This window comes from Oncorhynchus masou, chromosome 19 (assembly GCF_036934945.1).
Source record: "Oncorhynchus masou masou isolate Uvic2021 chromosome 19, UVic_Omas_1.1, whole genome shotgun sequence".
Lineage (NCBI taxonomy): Eukaryota > Metazoa > Chordata > Actinopteri > Salmoniformes > Salmonidae > Oncorhynchus > Oncorhynchus masou.
The window spans coordinates 21,690,858-21,712,470 of record NC_088230.1 but is presented as its reverse complement, the minus strand read 5'-3'; the positions used below and the strand labels follow the sequence as shown (position 1 = coordinate 21,712,470).

Sequence of the window (21,613 nt, the reverse complement as noted above, 5' to 3'; positions counted from 1 at the left end):
CCTGCTCCATTGCAGCCCCATCGATGAGAATGGGGGCGTGCTCGGTCCTCAATTTCCTGTAGTCCAAAATTATCTCCTTTGTCTTGATCACGCTGAAGGAGAGGTTGTTGTCCTGGCCAGGTCTCTGACCTTCTCCCTATAGGCTGTCTCGTCGTTGTCGGTGATAAGGCCGTTGTGTCATCGGCAAACTTAATAATGGTGTTGGAGTCGTGCCCTGGCCATGCAGTGATGGTTGAACAAGGAATACAGGAGGGGACTGAGCACGCACCCCTGAGGGGCCCCGTATTGAGGATCAGCGTGGCGGATGTGTTGTTACCTACCCTTACCACCTGGGGGAGTGGCCCGTCCAGGATCCAGTTGCAGAGGGAGGTGTTTAGTCCCAGGGTCCTTAGCTTAGTGATGAGCTTTGAGGGCACTATGGTGTTGAACATTGAGCTTTAGTCAATGAATAGCATTCTCACATAGGTGTTCATTTTGTCCAGGTGTGAAAGGGCAGTGTGGAGTACAGTAGAGATTGCATCATTTGTGGATCTGTTGGGGCAGTATGCAAATTGGATCTAGGGTTTCTGGGATGATGATGTTGATGTGAGCCATGACCAGACTTTCAAAGCACTTCATGGCTACAGACGTGAGTGCTATGGGTCAGTAGACATTTAGGCAGGTTACCTTAATGTTATTGGGCACAGAGACTATGGTGGTCTGCTTGAAACATGTTTCTATTACAGACTCAGACAGGAAGAGGTTGAATATGTCAGTGAAGACACTTGCCATTTGATAAGCGCATGCTCGGAGTACACGCCCTGGTAATCCGTCTGGCCCTGCGGTCTTGTGAATGTTGACCTGCTTAAAGGACTTACTCACATTGGCTGCGGAGAGCATGATCACACAGTCGTCTGGAACAGCTGATGCTCCCATGTACGTTTCAGTGTTATTTGCCTCGAAGTGAGCATAGAAGTAATTTAGCTCGACTGGTAAGCTCGTGTCACTGGGCAGCTCGCGGCTGTGGTTCCTTTTGCAGTCTGTAATAGTTTGCAAGCACTGCAACATCCGACGAGTGTCGGAGCTGGTGTAGTACGATTCAATCTTAGTCCTGTATTGATGCTTTGCCTGTTTGATGGTTCGTCGTCACTTTTATTTAACCAGGTAGGTAAGTTGAGAACAAGTTCTCATTTACAATTGCGACCTGGCTAAGATAAAGCAAAGCAGTTCGACACATACAACGACACAGAGTTACACATGGAGTAAACCAAACATACAGTCAATAATACAGTATAAACAAGTCTATATACGATGTGAGCAAATGAGGTGAGATAAGGGAGGTAAAGGCAAAAAAGGCCATGGTGGCAAAGTAAGTACAAAATAGCAAGTAAAACACTGGAATGGTAGATTTGCAGTGGAAGAATGTGCAAAGTGGAAATAAAAATAATGGGGTGCAAAGGAGCAAAATAATAAAAATAAAATAAATACAGTAGGGAAAGAGGTAGTTGTTTGGGCTAAATTATAGGTGGGCTATGTACAGGTGCAGGAATCTGTGAGCTGCTCTGACAGTTGGTGCTTAAAGCTAGTGAGGGAGATAAGTGTTTCCAGTGTGAGATTTTTGTAGTTCGTTCCAGTCATTGGCAGCACAGAACTTGAAGGAGAGGCGGCCAAAGAAAGAATTGGTTTTGGGGGTGACCAGAGGGATATACCTGCTGGAGCGCGTGCTACAGGTGGGTGATGCTATGGTGACCAGCGAGCTGAGATAAGGGGGGACTTTACCTAGCAGGGGGGATTTTACCTAGCAGCGTCTTGTAGATGACATGGAGCCAGTGGGTTTGGCGACGAGTATGAAGCAAGGGCCAGCCAATGAGAGCATACAGGTCGCAATGGTGGGTAGTATATGGGGCTTTGGTGACAAAACGGATTGCACTGTGATAGACTGCATCCAATTGGTTGAGTAGGGTATTGGATGCTATTTTGTAAATGACATTGCCGAAGTCGAGGATTGGTAGGATGGTCAGTTTTACAAGGGTATGTTTGGCAGCATGAGTGAAGGATGCTTTGTTGCGAAATAGGAAGCCAATTAGAGATTTAACTTTGGATTGGAGATGCTTAATGTGAGTCTGGATGGAGAGTTTACAGTCTAACCAGACACCTAGGTATTTGTAGTTGTCCACGTATTCTAAGTCAGAGCCGTCCAGAGTAGTGATGTTGGACAGGCGGGCAGGTGCAGGCAGCGATCGGTTGAAGAGCATGCATTTAGTTTTACTTGTATTTAAGAGCAATTGGAGGCCACGGAAGGAGAGTTGTATGGCATTGAAGCTTGCCTGGGGGGTTGTTAACACAGTGTCCAAAGAAGGGCCAGAAGTATACAGAATGGTGTCGTCTGCAGCAAGAGCGACATCATTGATGTATACAGAGAAGAGAGTCAGTCCAAGAATTGAACCCTGTGGCACCCCCATAGAGACTGCCAGAGGTCCGGACAGCAGACCCTCCGATTTGACACACTGAACTCTATCAGAGAAGTAGTTGGTGAACCAGGCGAGGCAATCGTTTGAGAAACCAAGGCTGTCGAGTCTGCCGATGAGGATGTGGTGATCGACAGTCGAAAGCCTTGGCCAGATCAATGAATACGGCTGCACAGTAATGTTTCTTATCGATGGCGGTTAAGATATCGTTTAGGACCTTGAGCGTTGCTGAGGTGCACCCATGACCAGCTCTGAAACCAGATTGCATAGCAGAGAAGGTATGGTGAAATTCGAAATGGTCGGTAATCTGTTTGTTGACTTGGCTTTCGAAGACCTTAGAAAGGCAGGGTAGGATAGATATAGGTCTGTAGGAGTTTGGGTCAAGAGTGTCCCCCCCTTTGAAGGGGGATGACCGCAGCTGCTTTCCAGTCTTTGGGAATCTCAGACAACACGTAAGAGAGGTTGAACAGGCTAGTAATAGGGGTGGCAACAATTTCGGCAGATAATTTTAGAAAGAAAGGGTCCAGATTGTCTAGCCCGGCTGATTTGTTGGGGTCCAGATTTTGCAGCTCTTTCAGAACATCAGCTTACTGGATTTGGGAGAAGGAGAAATGGGGAAGGCTTGGGCGAGTTGCTGTGGGGGGTGCAGTGCTGTTGACCGGGGTAGGAGTAGCCAGGTGGAAAGCATGGCCAGCCGTGGAAAAATGCTTATAGAAATTCTCAATTATAGTGGATTTATCAGTGGTGACAGTGTTTCCTATCTTCAGTGCAGTGGGCAGCTGGGAGGAGGTGTTCTTATTCTCCATGGACTTTACAGTGTCCCAGAACTTTTTTGAGTTAGTGAAGCAAAGGAAGCAAATTTCTGCTTGAAAAAGCTAGCCTTGGCTTTTCTAACTGCCTGCGTATAATGGTTTCATCTGACCACTTTTTTTATTGACAGAGTCACTGGTGCTTTCTGCTTTAGTTTTTGCTTGTAAGCAAGAATCAGGAGGATAGAATTATGGTCAGATTTGCCAAATGGAGGGCGAGGGAGAGCTTTGTACCCGTTTCTATGGGTGGAGTAAAGGTGGTCTAGAGTTTGTTTTTTTTTCCCCTCTGGTTGCTTATTTAACATGCTGGTATAAGTTAGGTAAAACAGATTTAAGTTTCCCTGCATTAATGTCCCCATTCACTAGGAGCCGCGCCTCTGGATGAGCGTTTTCCTGTTGGTTTATGGCCATATACAGCTCTTTGAATGCGGTCTTAGTGCCAACATTGGTTTGTGGTGGTAAATAGACAGTTATGAAGAATATAGATGGAAGCTCTCTTGGTAGCTAGTGTGGTCTACAGCTTATCATGAGATACTCTACCTCAGGTGAGCAAAACCTCGACCACGTTTCCGAGAGATATTGATTGATTCATTCATTCATTTGAGGGAGCATACTTAAGTTCACACAGGACACCAGATAGGAAAGACTCACCCTAGCTGCCCGGCACATAGACTATTGCAGCATAGATACTGGAGACTTGACAGGGGGGGTCGGAGGACACTGTGGCCCCATCCAATGATATGCCAGGACAGGGCCAACCAGGCAAGATATAACCCCACACCGCTAGAGGGATATCAAGAGACTACCAACTTACTACCCTCAGACAAAGGCTGAGTTTAGCCCACGAAGATCTCCTCCACCGCACAAGCCTGAGCGGGGGTGCAAAACCGGACAGGAAGATCACGTCAATGACACACCCATCTTAGGGACTGCATGGGAGAGCGCTAGTAAGCCAGTGACTCAGCCTCCGTAATGGGGTCAGAGGCAGAGAATCCCGGTGGAGAGAGGGGAGCCAGCCAGGCAGAGACAGCAAGGGTGGTTCGTCACTCCAGTGCCTTGCCGTTCACCGTTGCACCCATGGGCCAGACTACACTCAATCGTAGGACCAACTGAAGAGATGAGTCTTCAGTAAAGACTTATATCGAGAACGAGTCTGCGTCTCTCACATGGATAGGCAGACCATTCTATAAAAATTGAGCTCAATCGGAGAAAGCCCTGCCTCCAGCTGTTTGCTTAGAAATTCTAGGGACAATAAGGAGGCTTGCATCTTGTGACCGTAGCGTACGTGTAGGTATGTACGGCAGGACCTAATCGGAGAGATGGGTAGGAGCAAGTCCATGTAATGCTTTGTAGGTTAGCAGTAAAACCTTGAAATCAGATCTAGCCTTAACAGGAAGCCAGAGGCTGGCACTGGAGTAATATGATCACATTTTGGGATTCTAGTCAAGATTCTAGCAGCTGTATTTAGCACTATTTTAAGTTTATTTAGTGCTTTATCCGGGTAGCTGGAGAGTAAGAGCATTGCAGTAATTCATCATCATGCAGTGTTCAATATGGAATAAAATTCCAAAGAACAGGCAAAATAAACTAAATTGAACGTTTGTATATATCAAAAGATGACCGATTTTGGTTTGTAACCCTGAAAATGTCTGCTAAATTAAAAAACAAGGCTTTGCCATTGCACAACCATACTTCTACAAGCAAGTGCAACTGCTGAGGTTTCTACCTTTTTGAGGATTGTGTTCCACGGGATAACATAACCAGTTGATGTTACGGTTGGCACTTAATTTTTATTGACTGAATATATATATATATATACACAGTGCCTTGCGAAAGTATTCGGCCCCCTTGAACTTTGCGACCTTTTGCCACATTTCAGGCTTCAAACATAAAGATATAAAACTGTATTTTTTTGTGAAGAATCAACAACAAGTGGGACACAATCATGAAGTGGAACGACATTTATTGGATATTTCAAACTTTTTTAACAAATCAAAAACTGAAAAATTGGGCGTGCAAAATTATTCAGCCCCTTTACTTTCAGTGCAGCAAACTAACTCTCTCCAGAAGTTCAGTGAGGATCTCTGAATGATCCAATGTTGACCTAAATGACTAATGATGATAAATACAATCCACGTGTGTAATCAAGTCTCCGTATCAATGCACCTGCACTGTGATAGTCTCAGAGGTCCGTTAAAAGCGCAGAGAGCATCATGAAGAACACGGAACACACTAGGCAGGTCCGAGATACTGTTGTGAAGAAGTTTAAAGCCGGATTTGGCTACAAAAAGATTTCCCAAGCTTTAAACATCCCAAGGAGCACTGTGCAAGCGATAATATTGAAATGAAAGGAGTATCAGACCACTGCAAATCTACCAAGACCTGGCCGTCCCTCTAAACTTTCAGCTCATACAAGGAGAAGACTGATCAGAGATGCAGCCAAGAGGCCCATGATCACTCTGGATGAACTGCAGAGATCTACAGCTGAGGTGGGAGACTCTGTCCATAGGACAACAATCAGTCGTATATTGCACAAATCTGGCCTTTATGGAAGAGTGGCAAGAAGAAAGCCATTTCTTAAAGATATCCATAAAAAGTGTTGTTTAAAGTTTGCCACAAGCCACCTGGGAGACACACCAAACATGTGAAAGAAGTTGCTCTGGTCAGATGAAACCAAAATTGAACTTTTTGGCAACAATGCAAAACGTTATGTTTGGCATAACAGCAACACAGCTCATCACCCTGACCACACCATCCCCACTGTCAAACATGGTGGTGGCAGCATCCATGCTTTTCTTCAGCAGGGACAGGGAAGATGGTTAAAATTGATGGGAAGATGGATGGAGCCAAATACAGGACCATTCTGGAAGAAAACATGATGGAGTCTGCAAAAGACCTGAGACTGGGACGGAGATTTGTCTTCCAACAAGACAATAATCCAAAACATAAAGCAAAATCTACAATGGAATGGTTCAAAAATAAACATATCCAGGTGTTAGAATGGCCAAGTCAAAGTCCAGACCTGAATCCAATCGAGAATCTGTGGAAAGAACTGAAAACTGCTGTTCACAAATGCTCTCCATCCAACCTCTGAGCTCGAGCTGTTTTGCAAGGAGGAATGGGAAAAAAATTCAGTCTCTCAATGTGCAAAACTGATAGAGACATACCCCAAGCGACTTACAGCTGTAATTACAGCAAAAGGTGGCGCTACAAAGTATTAACTTAAGGGGGCTGAATAATTTTGCACGCCCAATTTTTCAGTTTTTGATTTGTTTAAAAAAGTTTGAAATATCCAATAAATGTCGTTCCACTTCATGATTGTGTCCCACTTGTTGTTGATTCTTCACAAAATTATGTTTGTCTTTATTATGTCTTTATGTTTGAAGCCTGAAATGTGGCAAAAGTTCGCAAAGTTCAAGGGGGCCGAATACTTTCTCAAGGCACTGTATATATATATATACAGATAACAAATCCACACTAACAAATCCACACTCAAAAAACATATGTGCGCATTTATCGATAGGTCTATGCCAACAGTTCGAAACAATGCCTAAGTTACCATAACCATTACAGATAACAAATCCTAATATCTTAATATATATTAGGATTTGTTATCTGTAATGGTTATGGTAACTTAGGCATTGTTTCGAACTGTTGGCATAGACCTATCGATAAATGCGCACATATGTTTTTTTGAGTGTGGGCCTGTTGTAAAATTTGATTTTTTTATCTCTTGATTCGAGTCCTCTAACAGTAAAACAATGTCAAATACCCATCCCTACCATGGGACGTGTACGACCTGCTTTGTGGTCTGTTCCCATCTCCTATATACTGTAACTGCCATATCCAGTCACCACAGTACACACAATACCTCAGACAACTCACATGGGATAAACAGGCTTCCTGGTGGATTCTCAACCAAAACAACAACCTTCCCCTAAGACCCCTCGCTCCCTCTGCTTCGACTGTGTGTGTGTTTAGTAGTCAGATATGTCAGGACACACCCCTGTCTCTCTCTCTATGTCCCATATGACTGTTTGATTTACTAGCCGCTGAGCCATCCCTCCCTCCTGGGTGGGTGGGACTCTTAATCATTTAAATGCATTATGCCTATACTAACCGTACATCGACTTATCTTTAATTATACAGATTTCCTAATCACAGCAGCCAGTTGTCTCCCAGACTGTACGGCTGTTGTTACTTTTTATGGACATGTGTTTTTACCCAGTAAATGGTAAAGCTCTGATCTTTAGAATGAACATGTACCTTCAGCGCTTTAATCAAAGAGCCTTAGCAACACCGAGCATGTTGTTTTCCTTTGAACAGCCCCACTAGCCCAGCAGCCCTGGCAGACAGTAAAGAGATGGGGCCATCTGAAGAGAGGTACAAAGTGTTGCTCGTCCTCTTTCTGGGAGACAGAATGGTTTCTAAGAAAGAACTCCCTGTGCTGAGCCGTGGAACGTTTGGCGCGGCCGCAGGGCCCGCGTTGAGCGCTGTGTTGCCTTAGCTTTAATTGTGGACCCCTGAGAGATGGACGGTGCTGGCTCGTTTAATGAGATTAGCAGGACTGGTCTGCGGTGTGGATAATTACATTTGCTGGGGATAGTGATCAGCTGTCCCCACAGATGAAAGCTCAGCTTCTGACAGACAAATGTCTCTGAAGAATGTTTATTTTCTATACTCCCCTGGTACATCTTGTCTCTCTCTCTGTGTGTGTGTGTGTGTGTGTGTGTGTGTGTGTGTGTGTGTGTGTGTGTGTGTGTGTGTGTGTGTGTGTGCATGCGAACGTGTGTGTGTGTGTGTGTGCGTGTGTGCATGCAAACGTGCGAACATGTGTATGTGCATGCGAACATGTGTATGTGCGTGCGTGCATTCGAACATGTGTATGTGCGTGCGTGCATACGAACATGTGTATGTGCGTGCGAACATGTGTATGTGTGTGCGAACATGTGTATGTGTGTGCGTGCATGCGAACATGTGTATGTGTGTGCGTGCGTACTAACATGTGTGTGTGTGTGTGTGTGTGTGCGTGTTTGCGAACATGTGTATGTGTGTTCGTGCATACGAACATGTGTATGTGTGTGCGTGCATGCGAACATGTGTATGTGTGTGCGTGCATGCGAACATGTGTGTGCGTGCATGTGAACGTGTGTGTGTGTGCTTGCATGCGAACGTGTGTGTGTGCGAACATGATTATGGAGAGGTCTGTGCCATATTTCCTAATGTTTTTTGTATCTGATGTCTAATCTCCTCACACTGATTCCTCAAAACAATGAGACCCGTCTCAATGAAAACCCACACAGCTGTTTATGCTCAGTGAATCTCCAACAATTGAAGCATTGCTAATGGCTACTCATCCGCAGCGAACCTATTTTTCACAGAGAAGATGGGCCGTGGCCTGTTGGCAAACTGTGATAAATGCCTCTATTTTCCCAGATGAATGGGCAGATGGTAAGGATTGGGGGAGGTGCGCTCCTGTCATCACTAATATAGGGATCAATAGAACTGCTACAGATTTGGGATCTTAATTTGACCTATATCGTCACAGCAAAATAATCCTGCAGCAACATAATTTGAACATTTTAGTCCATAATGTTGCTTGATCAGTGGTTAGGCTATTAGCTGGCCAAAAGTAGGCTACATGAGAAGCGCAATACTATTCATATAAAGTTGGGTTGGGTTTTCAGTGAATTTCTGGAAATCAAGATGGTCATCTGCCTTCTCAGTGATCAAATGAAGCTCTGTATATAGCAGTATTGAGAATGATTTTAATTCAAACTAAAGGTACTGTATACTTGATCTCCTCATTTCTGAAGGCTGACGGAAACATTTTGTCTGGTCCTAGGGCTTGTGATCACCTTCCTCTGGCCTTTTGATCACCCTGCTCTGAAACTATAGAGACAGACAGTCCTGTGGAAGCAGGGAGAGAAGAGAGAGAGAGAAAGGGGAGCTGGGGCTCAGAGAGTAGACTTGTCTTCTAATCAGCTCCTCGCTGAGACCTGTCTATTCCCAGACCACTGTACTGTGCCCTCTAAATCAAATCAAATCAAATGTATTTATATAGCCCTTCGTACATCAGCTGATATCTCCAAGTGCTGTACAGAAACCCAGCCTAAAACCCCAAACAGCAAGCAATGCAGGTGTTGAAGCACGTTGGCTAGGAAAAACTCCCTAGAAAGGCCAAAACCTAGGAAGACAGGGAGATCACATCAGTGACTGAACCTGGTCATTCCATAGCCGTAGGCAGAACAGTTGAAACTGAGCAGCAGCACAGCCAGGTGGACAACCCACTCAAGTGACGCACCGCTCCTAGGGACGGCATGAAAGAGTACCAGTAAGCCAGTGACTCGGCCCTTGTAATAGGGTTAGCGACAGAGAATCCCAGTGGAAAGAGGGGAACCGGCCAGGCAGAGACAGCAAGGGCGGTTCGTTGCTTCAGAGCCTTTCCGTGCACCTTCACACTCCTGGGCCAGACTACACTCAAGATTACACTCAAGCGTACGTGTAGGTATGTACGGCAGGACCAAATCAGAGAGATAGGTAGGAGCAAGCCCATGTAATGCTTTGTAGGTTAGCAGTAAAACCTTGAAATCAGCCCTTGCCTTGACAGGAAGCCAGTGTAGGGAGGCTAGGAGTGGAGTAATATGATATAAAATACCAAACATATTTGGTTCTAGTCAGGATTCTAGCAGCCGTATTTAGTACTAACTGAAGTTTATTTAGTGCTTAATCTGGGTAGCCGGAAAGTAGAGCATTGCAGTAGTCTAACCTAGAAGTAACAAAAGCGTGGATGAATTTTTCGGTATCATTTTTGGACAGAAAGTTTCTGATTTTTGCAATGTTACGTAGATGGAAAAAAGCGTAGATGGAAAAAAGCTGTCCTTGAAACAGTCTTGATATGTTCGTCAAAAGAGAGATCAGGGTTCAGAGTAACGCCGAGCTCCTTCACAGTTTTAATTGAGACGACTGTACAACCATTAAGATTAATTGTTAGATTCAACAGAAGATATCTTTGTTTCTTGGGACCTAGAACAAGCATCTCTGTTTTGTCCGAGTTTAAAAGTAGAAAGTTAGCAGCCATCCACTTCCTTATGTCTGAAACACAGGCTTCTAGCGAGGGCAATTTTGGGGCTTCACCATGTTTCATTGAAATGTAGAGCTGTGTGTCATCCGCATAGCAGTGAAAGTTAACATTATGTTTTCGAATGACATCCCCAAGAGGTAAAATATATAGTGAAAACAATAGTGGTCCTAAAACGGAACCTTGAGGGACACCAACATTTACAGTTGATTTGTCAGAGGACAAACCATTCACAGAAACGAACTGATATCTTTCCGACAGATAAGATAAACCAGGCCAGAACTTGTCCGTGTAGACCAATTTGGGTTTCCAATCTCTCCAAAAGAATGTGGTGATCGATGGTATCAAAAGCAGCACTAAGGTCTAGGAGCACGAGGACAGATGCAGAGCCTCGGTCTGATGCCACTAAAAGGTAATTTACCACCTTCACAAGTGCAATCTCAGTGCTATGATGGGGTCTAAAACCAGACTGAAGCATTTTGTATTCATTGTTTGTCTTCAGGAAAGCAGTGAGTTGCTGCGCAACAGCCTTTTCTAAAAATGTTGAGAAGATTGTAAGATTCGATTTTCTGGGTCAAGGTTTGGCTTTTTCAAGAGAGGCTTTATTACTGCCACTTTTAGTGAGTTTGGTACACATCCGGTGGATAGAGAGCCGTTTATTATGTTCAACATAGGAGGGCCAAGCACAGGAAGCAGCTTTTTCAGTAGTTTAGTTGGAATAGGGTCCAGTATGCAGCTTGAAGGTTTAGAGGCCATGATTATTTTCATCATTGTGTCAAGAGATATAATACTAAAACACTTGAGTGTCTCTCTTGATCCTAGGTCCTGGCAGAGTTGTGCAGACTCAGGACAACTGAGCTTTGAAGGAATACGCAGATTTAAAGAGGAGTCCGTAATTTGCTTTCAAATAATCATCATGTTTTCCTCAAATAAGTTCATGAATTTATTACTGCTGAAGTGAAAGCCATCCTCACTTGGGGAATGCTGCTTCCCTCTACCCATCTCCATTCACAATACTGTCAAAATAACTATCAGCCAGCCACAGAAATGACATTTTTCATGTATATTTTGTCAAAGATAAGAGATCAAATGTGGTGATTACTGGAGGTGGGAACTCCATCTACCAACTTGCCACCAGTCCCTCAGAAGAAGCTTTTAAAAACGTATATTTTGTTCCTGTGATATTTTATCCAAAGGCTTTGATGCTTCCTTTGACCTGGAATAGTTCCACCCACAGAAGGGGCTGATTTTGAGGAGTGCTGCTCAGGATGGTTACACCATAGAATTTGCTCTCTAACAGAATTCCCATCTATGTATGGACAATGAATATTGCTATTCTATAGTGTCATCTTGACAGAGTCTGTGGTTTTTAGACTGGCCCTCAGGCAGCGTGAGTGTCCTCACTGTGAGTCTCAGTGCTGATAATAGAGCTGTCACCACTGTCTCACTCCAAAGCCCACACACACACATGGATGCGCACACGCCTGCATGCACACACATTCACATGAATGGACACAAACGCACACACACTTTCCTAACCAGCCGCAGCCTACACAAATATAGGGTCAAGCGCCAATTACAACCTAGCTACAAACGTTCTTCTCCCACACTGATGTTTAGCCGTTTGACTCTGTTCTCCACTGCTGGCAATGTCTGCCTCTATACCTGTCCTTGTGGAAATCCACAAACCAACCATGCAGAGACATGTCAATCATGTTTGCCTCCAAGCCAAACAGGTATCCACTGGGGAGATTGGAAGGCAGCAGAAATGTCACAGTGAATGTCTGTTAAGCAGAGGATGGAGAAACCATCTTCTATGGAGGAGAGGGAGCCAGTCCCCTTAAACCTGCCCCCTGCAGTGGCCCACACACGAATAACTAGATTACTGTTTTCACAATAATCCGCTGGCATGAGATTATATTTGCAGGAATTCAAAGTTAATACATGCAGATTGCAATATGATTACACAAGAGCCGTTAACTTTATAATACCAGTGTTTGGCTTGGCGGTATGCTGAGTGAACTGTTAGCTAGATGTCTCTTTTGGAGAGGGAGAGACTTCTAAAAGAGGTGCCTTTGCCGAAGTGGAAAATGACCCTTGAGCCAAGCAAAGCATGATACATCTACACCATGGCTTTACTTCTAGCTCCAGTAAAATCAGGTAGTTACATGTATTTCTGCCTGGGCAAAAGGAGATTATATATTTGATATATCAGCCTGGTGAGTTAACTGTTACTTAACTTTGGGAAAGAGAGTGATAATAGCCTAGAGTTGTCTAGATTCAGATGGCAGCGTTGTCCCTATTACATACTGAACAATTGACATGTATTCTAGGGAATGTTTTCCGATATGTTTTCAGTACAATTGACTGGCCCAGACCGGAGCAGCCGTGTTTGAGCTAATAGTCAGGAGATGACTCCAGAGTTGCTCGGTGGTCTAAGACACTGCATCTCAGTGCAAGAAGCGTCACTACAGTCCCTGGTTCGAATCCAGGCTGCATCACATCCGGCCCGTGATTGGGAGTCCCATAGGACGGCGCACAATTGGCCCAGCGTTGTCCAGGTTTGGCCGGGGTAGGCCGCCATTGTAAATAAGAACTTGTTCTTAACTGACTTGCCTAGTTAAATAAAGGTTAAATAAACAAATGTAATGACCTTTTCCAGGCGATCTAACTGTCCTCTAACACGTTGTTGTAACTCGTACTAACTATAAACAAACACAAGCAGCACAATCAGCACTTTATTTATCAGTATATCTATTCAGCTATCAATATTATCAACCTCCCAACAGACGTGTTCAGTGAAGCCCACATTTATTTCTGAGAGAGGCAGAGGAATGCCATGGCATGTGAGTGTGCTCACGTATTATGATGTAGCAGCCATGGCAAAGCTGTAGCAGCCATGGCAAAGCTGTAGCATCCACGGCAAAGCTGTAGCATCCACGGCAAAGCTGTAGCATCCACGGCAAAGCTGTAGCATTCACGGCAAAGCTGTAGCATCTACGGCAAAGCTGTAGCATTCACGGCAAAGCTGTAGCATTCACGGCAAAGCTGTAGCATTCACGGCAAAGCTGTAGCATCCATGGAAAAGCTGTAGCATCCATGGCACTGTAAACATGATGTCAGAATGTATCACAGTGCCCCCTGGGAATACAAGGGGACAGCACAGCAGCACACGCCTGTGGGATCAAATGCTAACTCAAACTTGTGTTTTTTCTTGTTTTTGTCTGTTCTTTTGTGCCGTTGTATGTCTGCCTTTTCCCCATTCAGGAGAGGGAGTTGCTGGGCCGGATCTCGGACCTGCAGGAGGAGGTGGTAAGGAGGAAGAACCACATTGCTCAGCTGGACCACGAGATTCACACACTGAACGAGAACATCAACACACTCACCAAGGAGCTGGAGCTCAAGGGCAAGGAGGTGCTGAAGATCCGCAGCGAGGCCAACCAGCAGATCAGGTGGGCTGGCGGAGAGTGCAGGAGGGGAGGGCAGGGTTGTGATCCTACCACAGGGCATTATGGGGTGACACACAGGAGGGTTGACACAATAACAGGTCATCTACAGTAAAGCTGTTCTGGTGCGTTGCCAAACTTAATTAGGTGAATCTCTGTACACCATCTCTGCAGGCGAATGCCTGTACCTCGTTTTAATATGGCCACGATGAAGGTTTTTAACACGTTTAGTTCAGATGACTGGTGAATCACAACACGACTAGTTCAGTTGTGTGAATTCCTCTTGTTTAGACGTGACAGTCGGTGGCCATTGGCAGTGCTGGCATCGTTTTTGAGTTGGATTACATTTGAAGGATACTGGAAAGAGAAAGAGAGGAGGCCAATTTGCCTCACCCTTCTGGAAGTCGTGTTTTATGCACTGTTATTCCCTTTGATGACTTGGTCTCTCTGACTTTTGTTTTTCTCCTGTAGTTTAATGGTCAAATAAATGTATAAGAAAATATGAAAGTCAGGGTTATTTGGGGCAAGGCCTGAATATAATCTATCATGCTTTTCCCACAGGCTGATATGAATAATTCACTCTTATATTAATTAATAATGTGGTCTGAGGCCTGGATGGAACGAACAGCAGGCTCTCTCATTAGAATTGAAGGCCTGTTTGGTGATGAATCAAAAATGGAGGCTGATGCTTTTCTAGAGCTAGAGATAACCAAGCACATGGGGTGTGTGTGTGTGTGTGTGTGTGTGTGTGTGTGTGTGTGTGTGTGTGTGTGTGTGTGTGTGTGTGTGTGTGTGTGTGTGTGTGTGTGTGTGTGTGTGTGTGTGTGTGTGTGTGTGTGTTTGTGCATATGTGGCGTCAACAACACATATCACTGGTAGGATTCCAGGCCCCTTGTGGAGCACCTTTCACTTCCAATTATGTAACACGCTGGCGAATCCTAGTTTCCTGAGATAAAAATAAATAAATTGGAAAAGATTTGTGTCCCTCAGGGAGCATTACTCAGGGAGAGGCGAACGTATTCCTCTGCACTCGTGCTCTGCCTCTCTCTCTGACTGCAGTAGCTCTGCGTGAGCAACACTGCCATATAGTCTACTGAGGGGAGAGAGGGAGTCGCCGCTACAAGGCAGGGAATTTCAATCAGCTGGTGTAATGCCTTGGAAGAGTCCTGTCTATCTGTCCCACATCAAAATAAATCAATAAGTAAATAGAAAAGAGTGTTTTCCACTTATGGTGAAACAGTGATATCTCTCCTCCAGAGCCTCCTGCTATAAATTATATATGTCTTTCTTGGCAACAAAAAAAAAGAAGGAAAGTCAAAGATGAATGAAATTGTAAAGGTGCCAGCAGGATCAAAATAAATGTGTCTGTGGTAATTGTGCCAAGTTAGGATACTGAGTTAGGATACTGTAACAACTCTACACAGTACCTCAGAGCTGGAGAGGTGTATAAAGACGTGATCTGAAAGGGTTTTAATGATCTGGTCTCTTCTCAGGGCTCATGAACAGGACCTGTCGAAGAAACACGAGCGAGAGATGGCTGAGATGAACGCCATGCACAACAGAGAGACTCAGAACATGCTGTGTGACTTCAACAAGGCCCAGGAGCTTCTCAAAGACAAGATCTCTGCTCTGCAAGTCCTGTACGTACAGTACATCCAGTATGTAGTTGATATAGCACTCACTGTGAGAGCATATGTGATACTGTGATTATATAAAGCCCTGGCAGATGATGAAAGGCCACAGTCCCTGGCAGAGCACAGGCTGAAGAGGTGAGTATCCCACACAGATACAAAAATGGATGGAAGGAGGAAGGAAGTATTGGATGGAAGAGAGGGAGGGAGGGAGGGAGGGAGGGAGGGTGGGTGGGTGGGTGGGAGGGAGGGAGGGGGTGGCTGCACATGATCTCCAGAGGTGAATATGGCCCATTGGGAAGGTCCTTCCCTTTTATGAGAGATCTGACAGACCTGTTTTGTTTTCCACTGTGCTGCATGGAGGTGACTGTGTCCTCTGCACCCACACACACTGTCTATCACCAGCAGTGTCCTACTTGGGATAAACCTCCAGCTGGGTGTGCAGGTCCCCTAGCTTTCATGACACCACAGTACTGTACACACCAGAAAATACGACCATAGACATAGAAGTCCCCTGTAATCTACTCTGAATAGACCAGGGACATGTACTGTAATGAAATATGTTTGGGATACGTGAGAGTGTGAGAGAGAGAGTCTGTCTCTGTCGAGACACTGAGAGAGAGAGTTAGATGGATATACAGGATCCTGGGACTGGGGAGTGACCTCATTTAGTTTCATGTGAATGAGAGCACCATCTAGACAAAAAGCTAGCTACTGCAGAGAGAGCATCTGTGATGCCGTCCACCAAATCTTCTCATGGCTCAATCACACCTTTCAAAATGAAATGCTAGTGAAGCGTACGTCATTATTTGTGCATGTTTCTCAAGTAAATTTGACTGACAAACAGAATCAAGTACAGTCCTGTAAAAATGGTTCACATTAGCCTTACACAGATTTGTCTGTTGCTAACCTTTCCAAAACCAACAAGGTCCAAGCCCCTGTCATTTTCAAGTTTCTAGTTTCCAAGGCCTTACCTCGAGGTTGACAATTTACTGCCTGCTAATTAAGCACATAACAAATATATTTTAACAACAGCTCTTGTCCCCTCCCCAATTAATCACCTTGGCAGCCTCGTTCCCCAAAGCCGGTCCCTGGCCACCTCTAAATATTATGCCATTCAAGCTCTATGGATATTTTATCTCAATACATCGCTTGGTTAAACCCATGGGAACCAACACAAGTTTGTTGTCTGATTGGTTTGTTTTAGTTTGTTTTAGTGCTTCCTAGCCATTAGTTACATCTGTTTTGAGTGATGTCGCTGGAGTGTTGACTGAGGTGTGATGATGAGCAGTGTTAGGGAATAGTGAACTACATGTAGTTCAACTAGTAATTTAACTCCATTTTGCAGTAGCTTGGTGGTAGTTGAACTAAATTCTAATCTAGGTAGTGTTTTCAGTAGTAAATACGTAGTTTCTTTTACCATGTGTAGATAACTACTGGAACGGCACACTACTTTTGTCTAAAATCAAATGTGGGTAAAGTAAGCCATACTTTCCTTTCTTTTTCGGCATCAGCCCTAATTCTCACTTAAAACATTGTTTTGGTGTTAAATCAGCTAAATTACACATTCTGTTAACAACTGACTCCAGAGTGATCTGTTCTTGCAATTTATAGTCTATGACATCAGATTTAGATATGATAGTTTATCACTCAATAGTTTGGATGTAGTGAACAACTTTTAGTGAGTAACTTTAGTTAAGTCAACTATATTTTCTTAAGGGTAGCTTTAGTGTAGCTAACTTCTTTCAGTGTGAAGTAATTGGTAGCTTGGTAAACTATATTTTCAGAATAGCTTCCCCAACACTGTTAGTTTCACATTGTTTATGTTTGGAGCATGTATAGGGATGCAGATGAGTCTGTGGTGAAACGTCACACTGAAGTAAAGTATAGTAGATGCTGTTTCTGTCAATTAAGCAACAAATGAACGGATGGCTGATGCATAGCAGCGTGACAGAAGCCATTATCATTATATCCAATATGCTCCCTGTCTAATTCAAGCGTGTTCCTGTCTCTGTCTTGCGTCTGAGTTTGATGGAGAGTTTGGTATCACTTGTCATTCCACATCTGTAGTGCTGAAGACGTCATGCCAAACTGGACATGATGGATGCTTGTTTCGAGCACGAGGAATATCTCAGTGTATTAAAGTCATCAATCTCAAATTAGAGGCATCACAAAACTGTGGAGAGGCAGATGGCTTTGATCACTGATAAGAACTCTTCTAAAGAGCGCTTGTTATTTGTTGAGAAGTTTAATTGGAATTCAGAACAACATGTAATGTTTCTTGTGTTTTGATCATAGTAATACACAAGCACTAATAGGCTTTCTGATTATGAGATTAAAGGTAGGAGAGTTAAAAGCTAATGCTTTAGTATTGATCTGCAGATGATGGAAGGGAAGCTTTCAAAACATGCTCCCTCAGTGTATGCTCATATCCCCATGCTGATCCAAGGCACTTTGATCATCATGTTACACAAACAAAACGTTGTTTCCACAATGTTACCTGATTCACACTGTGTTGTGAGGAAACTGTGATATGTCAGAGCCCTAATGGCCCCCTCCTCTCCCCAGGCTGGAGGGCACGGAGGATAAGTTCCGGAACAGGGAGAGCCGGCCTGAGGACCTGCAGGTGATCGCTGAGCTAAAGGAAATGGTGACTGAGAGGGAGTCTCTCGTCAAGAAGCTGGTGGTAAGTGTATGTACACAGTACAAGATGGCTTACAGGATGCCCTTGTGTGGTTTTACCCAACAATCCTAGACATGGAGCCTGCATGCCTGTCTACCTCCAATCAATAGTAGTATGGAGTGCTGTTGCCTTGCGTGATTAAGATTTGTCATTCAGCTGCAATAGACTCCGATATGTTACAGCCATTGAGTCCCAACAATGTATTGTAGACCGCTATTCAGTATACTGTATCTTATACTGTATCTATAGCACTAGAGCTTGGCTAGAAACCCTGTGACTTTTGCGAGTTGTATCACACGGTACTGGTATTTAAGCCCACGAATGACGTTTAATTAGAGTGTGAGGTGTGAGATGCTCCATCAATAACCCAGAGCACCATGACCTAACTGAAGGTCTCTCTGTTGACGTGCAGGACGACAAAAAGTTCTACCAGCTGGAATTGGTGAACAGAGAGACCAACTTCAACAAGGTGTTCAACACCAGTCCCAACGTGGGAGTAATAAATCCCCTCATCAAGGTGAGCTGACCGCTGCACACTAACGCACCACACACAGACAGACACACAGGGGTCTAACACTGACCATGTACATTACCTCGTCTTATAGTATATACTCTGCCAGTTGATTAGAGCCATGTAGCTTATCTGAACTAGTCTTTGACTCTTTGTGAAGACCAAAAGCGTCAGGTGACAATTTGAAACCCTTAGGGAACCATCCCGATCATTACAAGCCTAAACCACTAGCCTGTACCTCAATGTAGAAAATTGTTGAAGTGGAGATTTTAAGTTGCCTTTCCACATATCCTTAGTCTCATTTCCATTGGGACCATTCCATCCCTTAGTGGAGAGAAGTTGTGTCCCATTCCAATGTAAATGCATCAACCCCCTGTCTCACAGTTGAATGGATCACTCTGCATGGTCAATATGTAACTGTTGACTCCATTTCAAGTTCTATAACTTCTGATATTTTGGTTTAGTGTTACATATAGTTTGTGTGTGTGTGTGTGTACATTTGTTTGTGTGTGTGTGTGGGTGGGGGTTAGTCAGTGTGTGTGTCTGTCATCTCTCTGTTCAAACATCTAGTTCTCCTTTGCTTTCCAAGCCATTCTTTGTTAGTGTGAACTTTCTGTAGCCTCTTCATGTGATACTTTTTTCTCATCTTAATTCACATATTATAGCTGAGAGCGACTGTTCCTTCTCTAGTTGAGTGGTACGAGCCTGACCTTCAGAAAGCCTCCATCTACATAAATCCTCTGAGAATGAGAAATATATAGATGTATAAATATACAGTATATACACAAGTTTTTTTTTGTCATTGGACTAGTTCTCCCTATTTCCGTTTCTTTGTGTTTTTGTCCCTCTGTGTAGCAAAAGAGAAAGAATGACAAATCAGCAAACCGATTCAGCAGCTCTCCAAACCTCAGGGCTCTGGAGGCAGCAGGAACAGGGATGGGGAGCGGGCAGCCCCAGCCCAACCGCTTAGAGCCTATCCCCAACTCCCCCATTCACCACCTTGACTTCAACACTAGCAAACCTCTGCCCCCACCGACCCCTCCGACAGAGCCCAAGAAATTCATGAGGTGAGCGCCGCCCCTCCCTCGCCGCTGACGCCTCGGTCTGGGCAGGCCAAGGGTCAAGCACACTAACACACAGACATTGCCCTGACCCTCGGCCCATACAGCTGCAGATAGGCGGCTTTCATTCAAACCTCTCCAGTCAGCTGCCATATCCCTTTCTGATGGGCTTCAGTCTTTGAAAGAAACTTCTCAATGTGACCCTCACTGGAGGATGTTGATGTTCTTCCCCCCATTTTCTGACTTCGCTCTGATGAAACAGAACAGCGTCAAATCAGGAATTACGGCTTTAAAAAACCAAAAAGACACTCCAGTCTGAAAGTGTAATTAACTTGAATAATAGATTAAGTTTCCTGCTGCCTGTTGACAACAGGCTGAGGGTTCATCCCAGGATTCCCTCTTGATTGCTATTCTATTTGAAGGACATGATGGATTTTTTCTTTGCCTGCAGTTTTTGCGAGGCTTTGATTGTGTCCCAAGAGATTTGGCTTTCGGCGAGAGGGAGAGCTCCCACAATTACTCCCCCCACTTCTCTGTCAACTTATCTTTACTGTATACCAGGAAGTCATTGGCTTTACTTGACGGTTTCTTTTCAAACACACAAAGGGATATTCCATCTGAACCTACACACACTCCAGGAGATGAATGAACTCTTTACTATATTATTTGAAAGCCCCATGCAATACATGAGACTTTGAAAATGGCATTGGAATGCAAAAGGAGCATGTGTACACCCCACCGTCACTCTTAACATGTTGGCATAAGTGCTCCTGCTTGCAGTTGCGTCTCTTTGTGTCTTTGTATTTTTCTCATTGGGTGATGTGCTGTTGTTCTGTTAAACCACCTCATCCTCATCGGCCTCCAGGCATGCTGCACTTACTGCACTTTGTTGTCCACATTGATGTGCAATTGTTTGATTTGTATATGAGGAAAATCTGATTGTGTAATATAGATTGTTGATGTTATTTTCTTCACCATGTACAGTTCTGTGTGGTGATGTGTGAAACCTTCGAAAACAACAACACTCTTCTCATCAACAAACCCCTCTCTCTCTCTCTTGTGCCTTGGCATTGCTTTGCTTGTTGTTGTGTTTCATTCTGCACATGTGTAACAAGCACACATGTGAATGTGATACTCTCTTGTGCATGTGTTGTACTAGCTTGTGTGTCTGCACTCATCCGGTGCTTAGGTTTCTGCCTATTGATGCACTTGTTATCCATCTGTGTGCCTCTCTGTGCTTTGGGTTCCTCTTGTCCTTGCTGCATGCTGCTCTGTATGTAAGTAAGTTGCAGATGAGTCAGCGTGGTGGATTTGTGCGGGGCTGCCCTCCATTGTCATGGGACTCTCCCATCACTGCATCTCACACATGGCCTGTCTGTCTCAACCCCTGTCAAGGTGACCCTGTTTCCACTAAGAAACAAATGCACCCCCACATACAGAACCTCTCTACTGCAGCATATACCACACTTATGATGCTCTGGATTATACACCTGTTTTCAGATGATATAAAGCTGCTTCTATCTCTGTGCATGCAGTGTCCTTTAAATGCTGCCCTATTTCGATTCAGGAGGCCTATACCAGAATACAAATGTTGTTTTAGTACTTGGAGAAGAGGCCTAGATCAATAAGACTTCTTAATTCAGCTCACCAGCAAATTTGTACCAATAGAAATTGCATACAGTGGGGCAAAAAAGTATTTAGTCAGTCACCAATTGTGCATGTTCTCCCACTTAAAAAGATGAGAGAGGCCTGTAATTGTCATTATAGGTACACTTCAACTATGACAGACAAAATGAGAGAAAAAAATCCAGAAAATCACATTGTAGGATTTTTAATGAATTTATTTGCAAATTATGGTGGAAAATAAGTATTTGGTCACATACAAACAAGCAAGATTTCTGGCTCTCACAGACCTGTAACTTCTTCTTTAAGAGGCTCCTCTGT

At 44.2% G+C, this 21,613-nt stretch overlaps 1 protein-coding gene across 6 annotated transcripts in view; it reads left to right on the top strand.

Annotated features, from left to right (window-relative positions):
- Positions 1–21,613, top strand: part of LOC135505999 (protein FAM184A-like) — a 116,918-nt gene that overhangs the window by 89,224 nt on the left and 6,081 nt on the right. For 2 of the 6 annotated variants that reach the window (XM_064925323.1, XM_064925322.1), the window contains 6 exons: positions 13,605–13,789; positions 15,277–15,423; positions 17,983–18,106; positions 18,510–18,614; positions 19,464–19,675; positions 20,952–21,064. In XM_064925323.1, coding sequence (XP_064781395.1) covers positions 13,605–13,789; positions 15,277–15,423; positions 17,983–18,106; positions 18,510–18,614; positions 19,464–19,675; positions 20,952–21,064 — 886 coding nt within the window. The remainder of the gene's footprint in view (positions 1–13,604; positions 13,790–15,276; positions 15,424–17,982; positions 18,107–18,509; positions 18,615–19,463; positions 19,676–20,951; positions 21,065–21,613) is intronic. The other 4 variants (XM_064925324.1, XM_064925326.1, XM_064925325.1 and 1 more) reach the window with 4 other exon arrangements.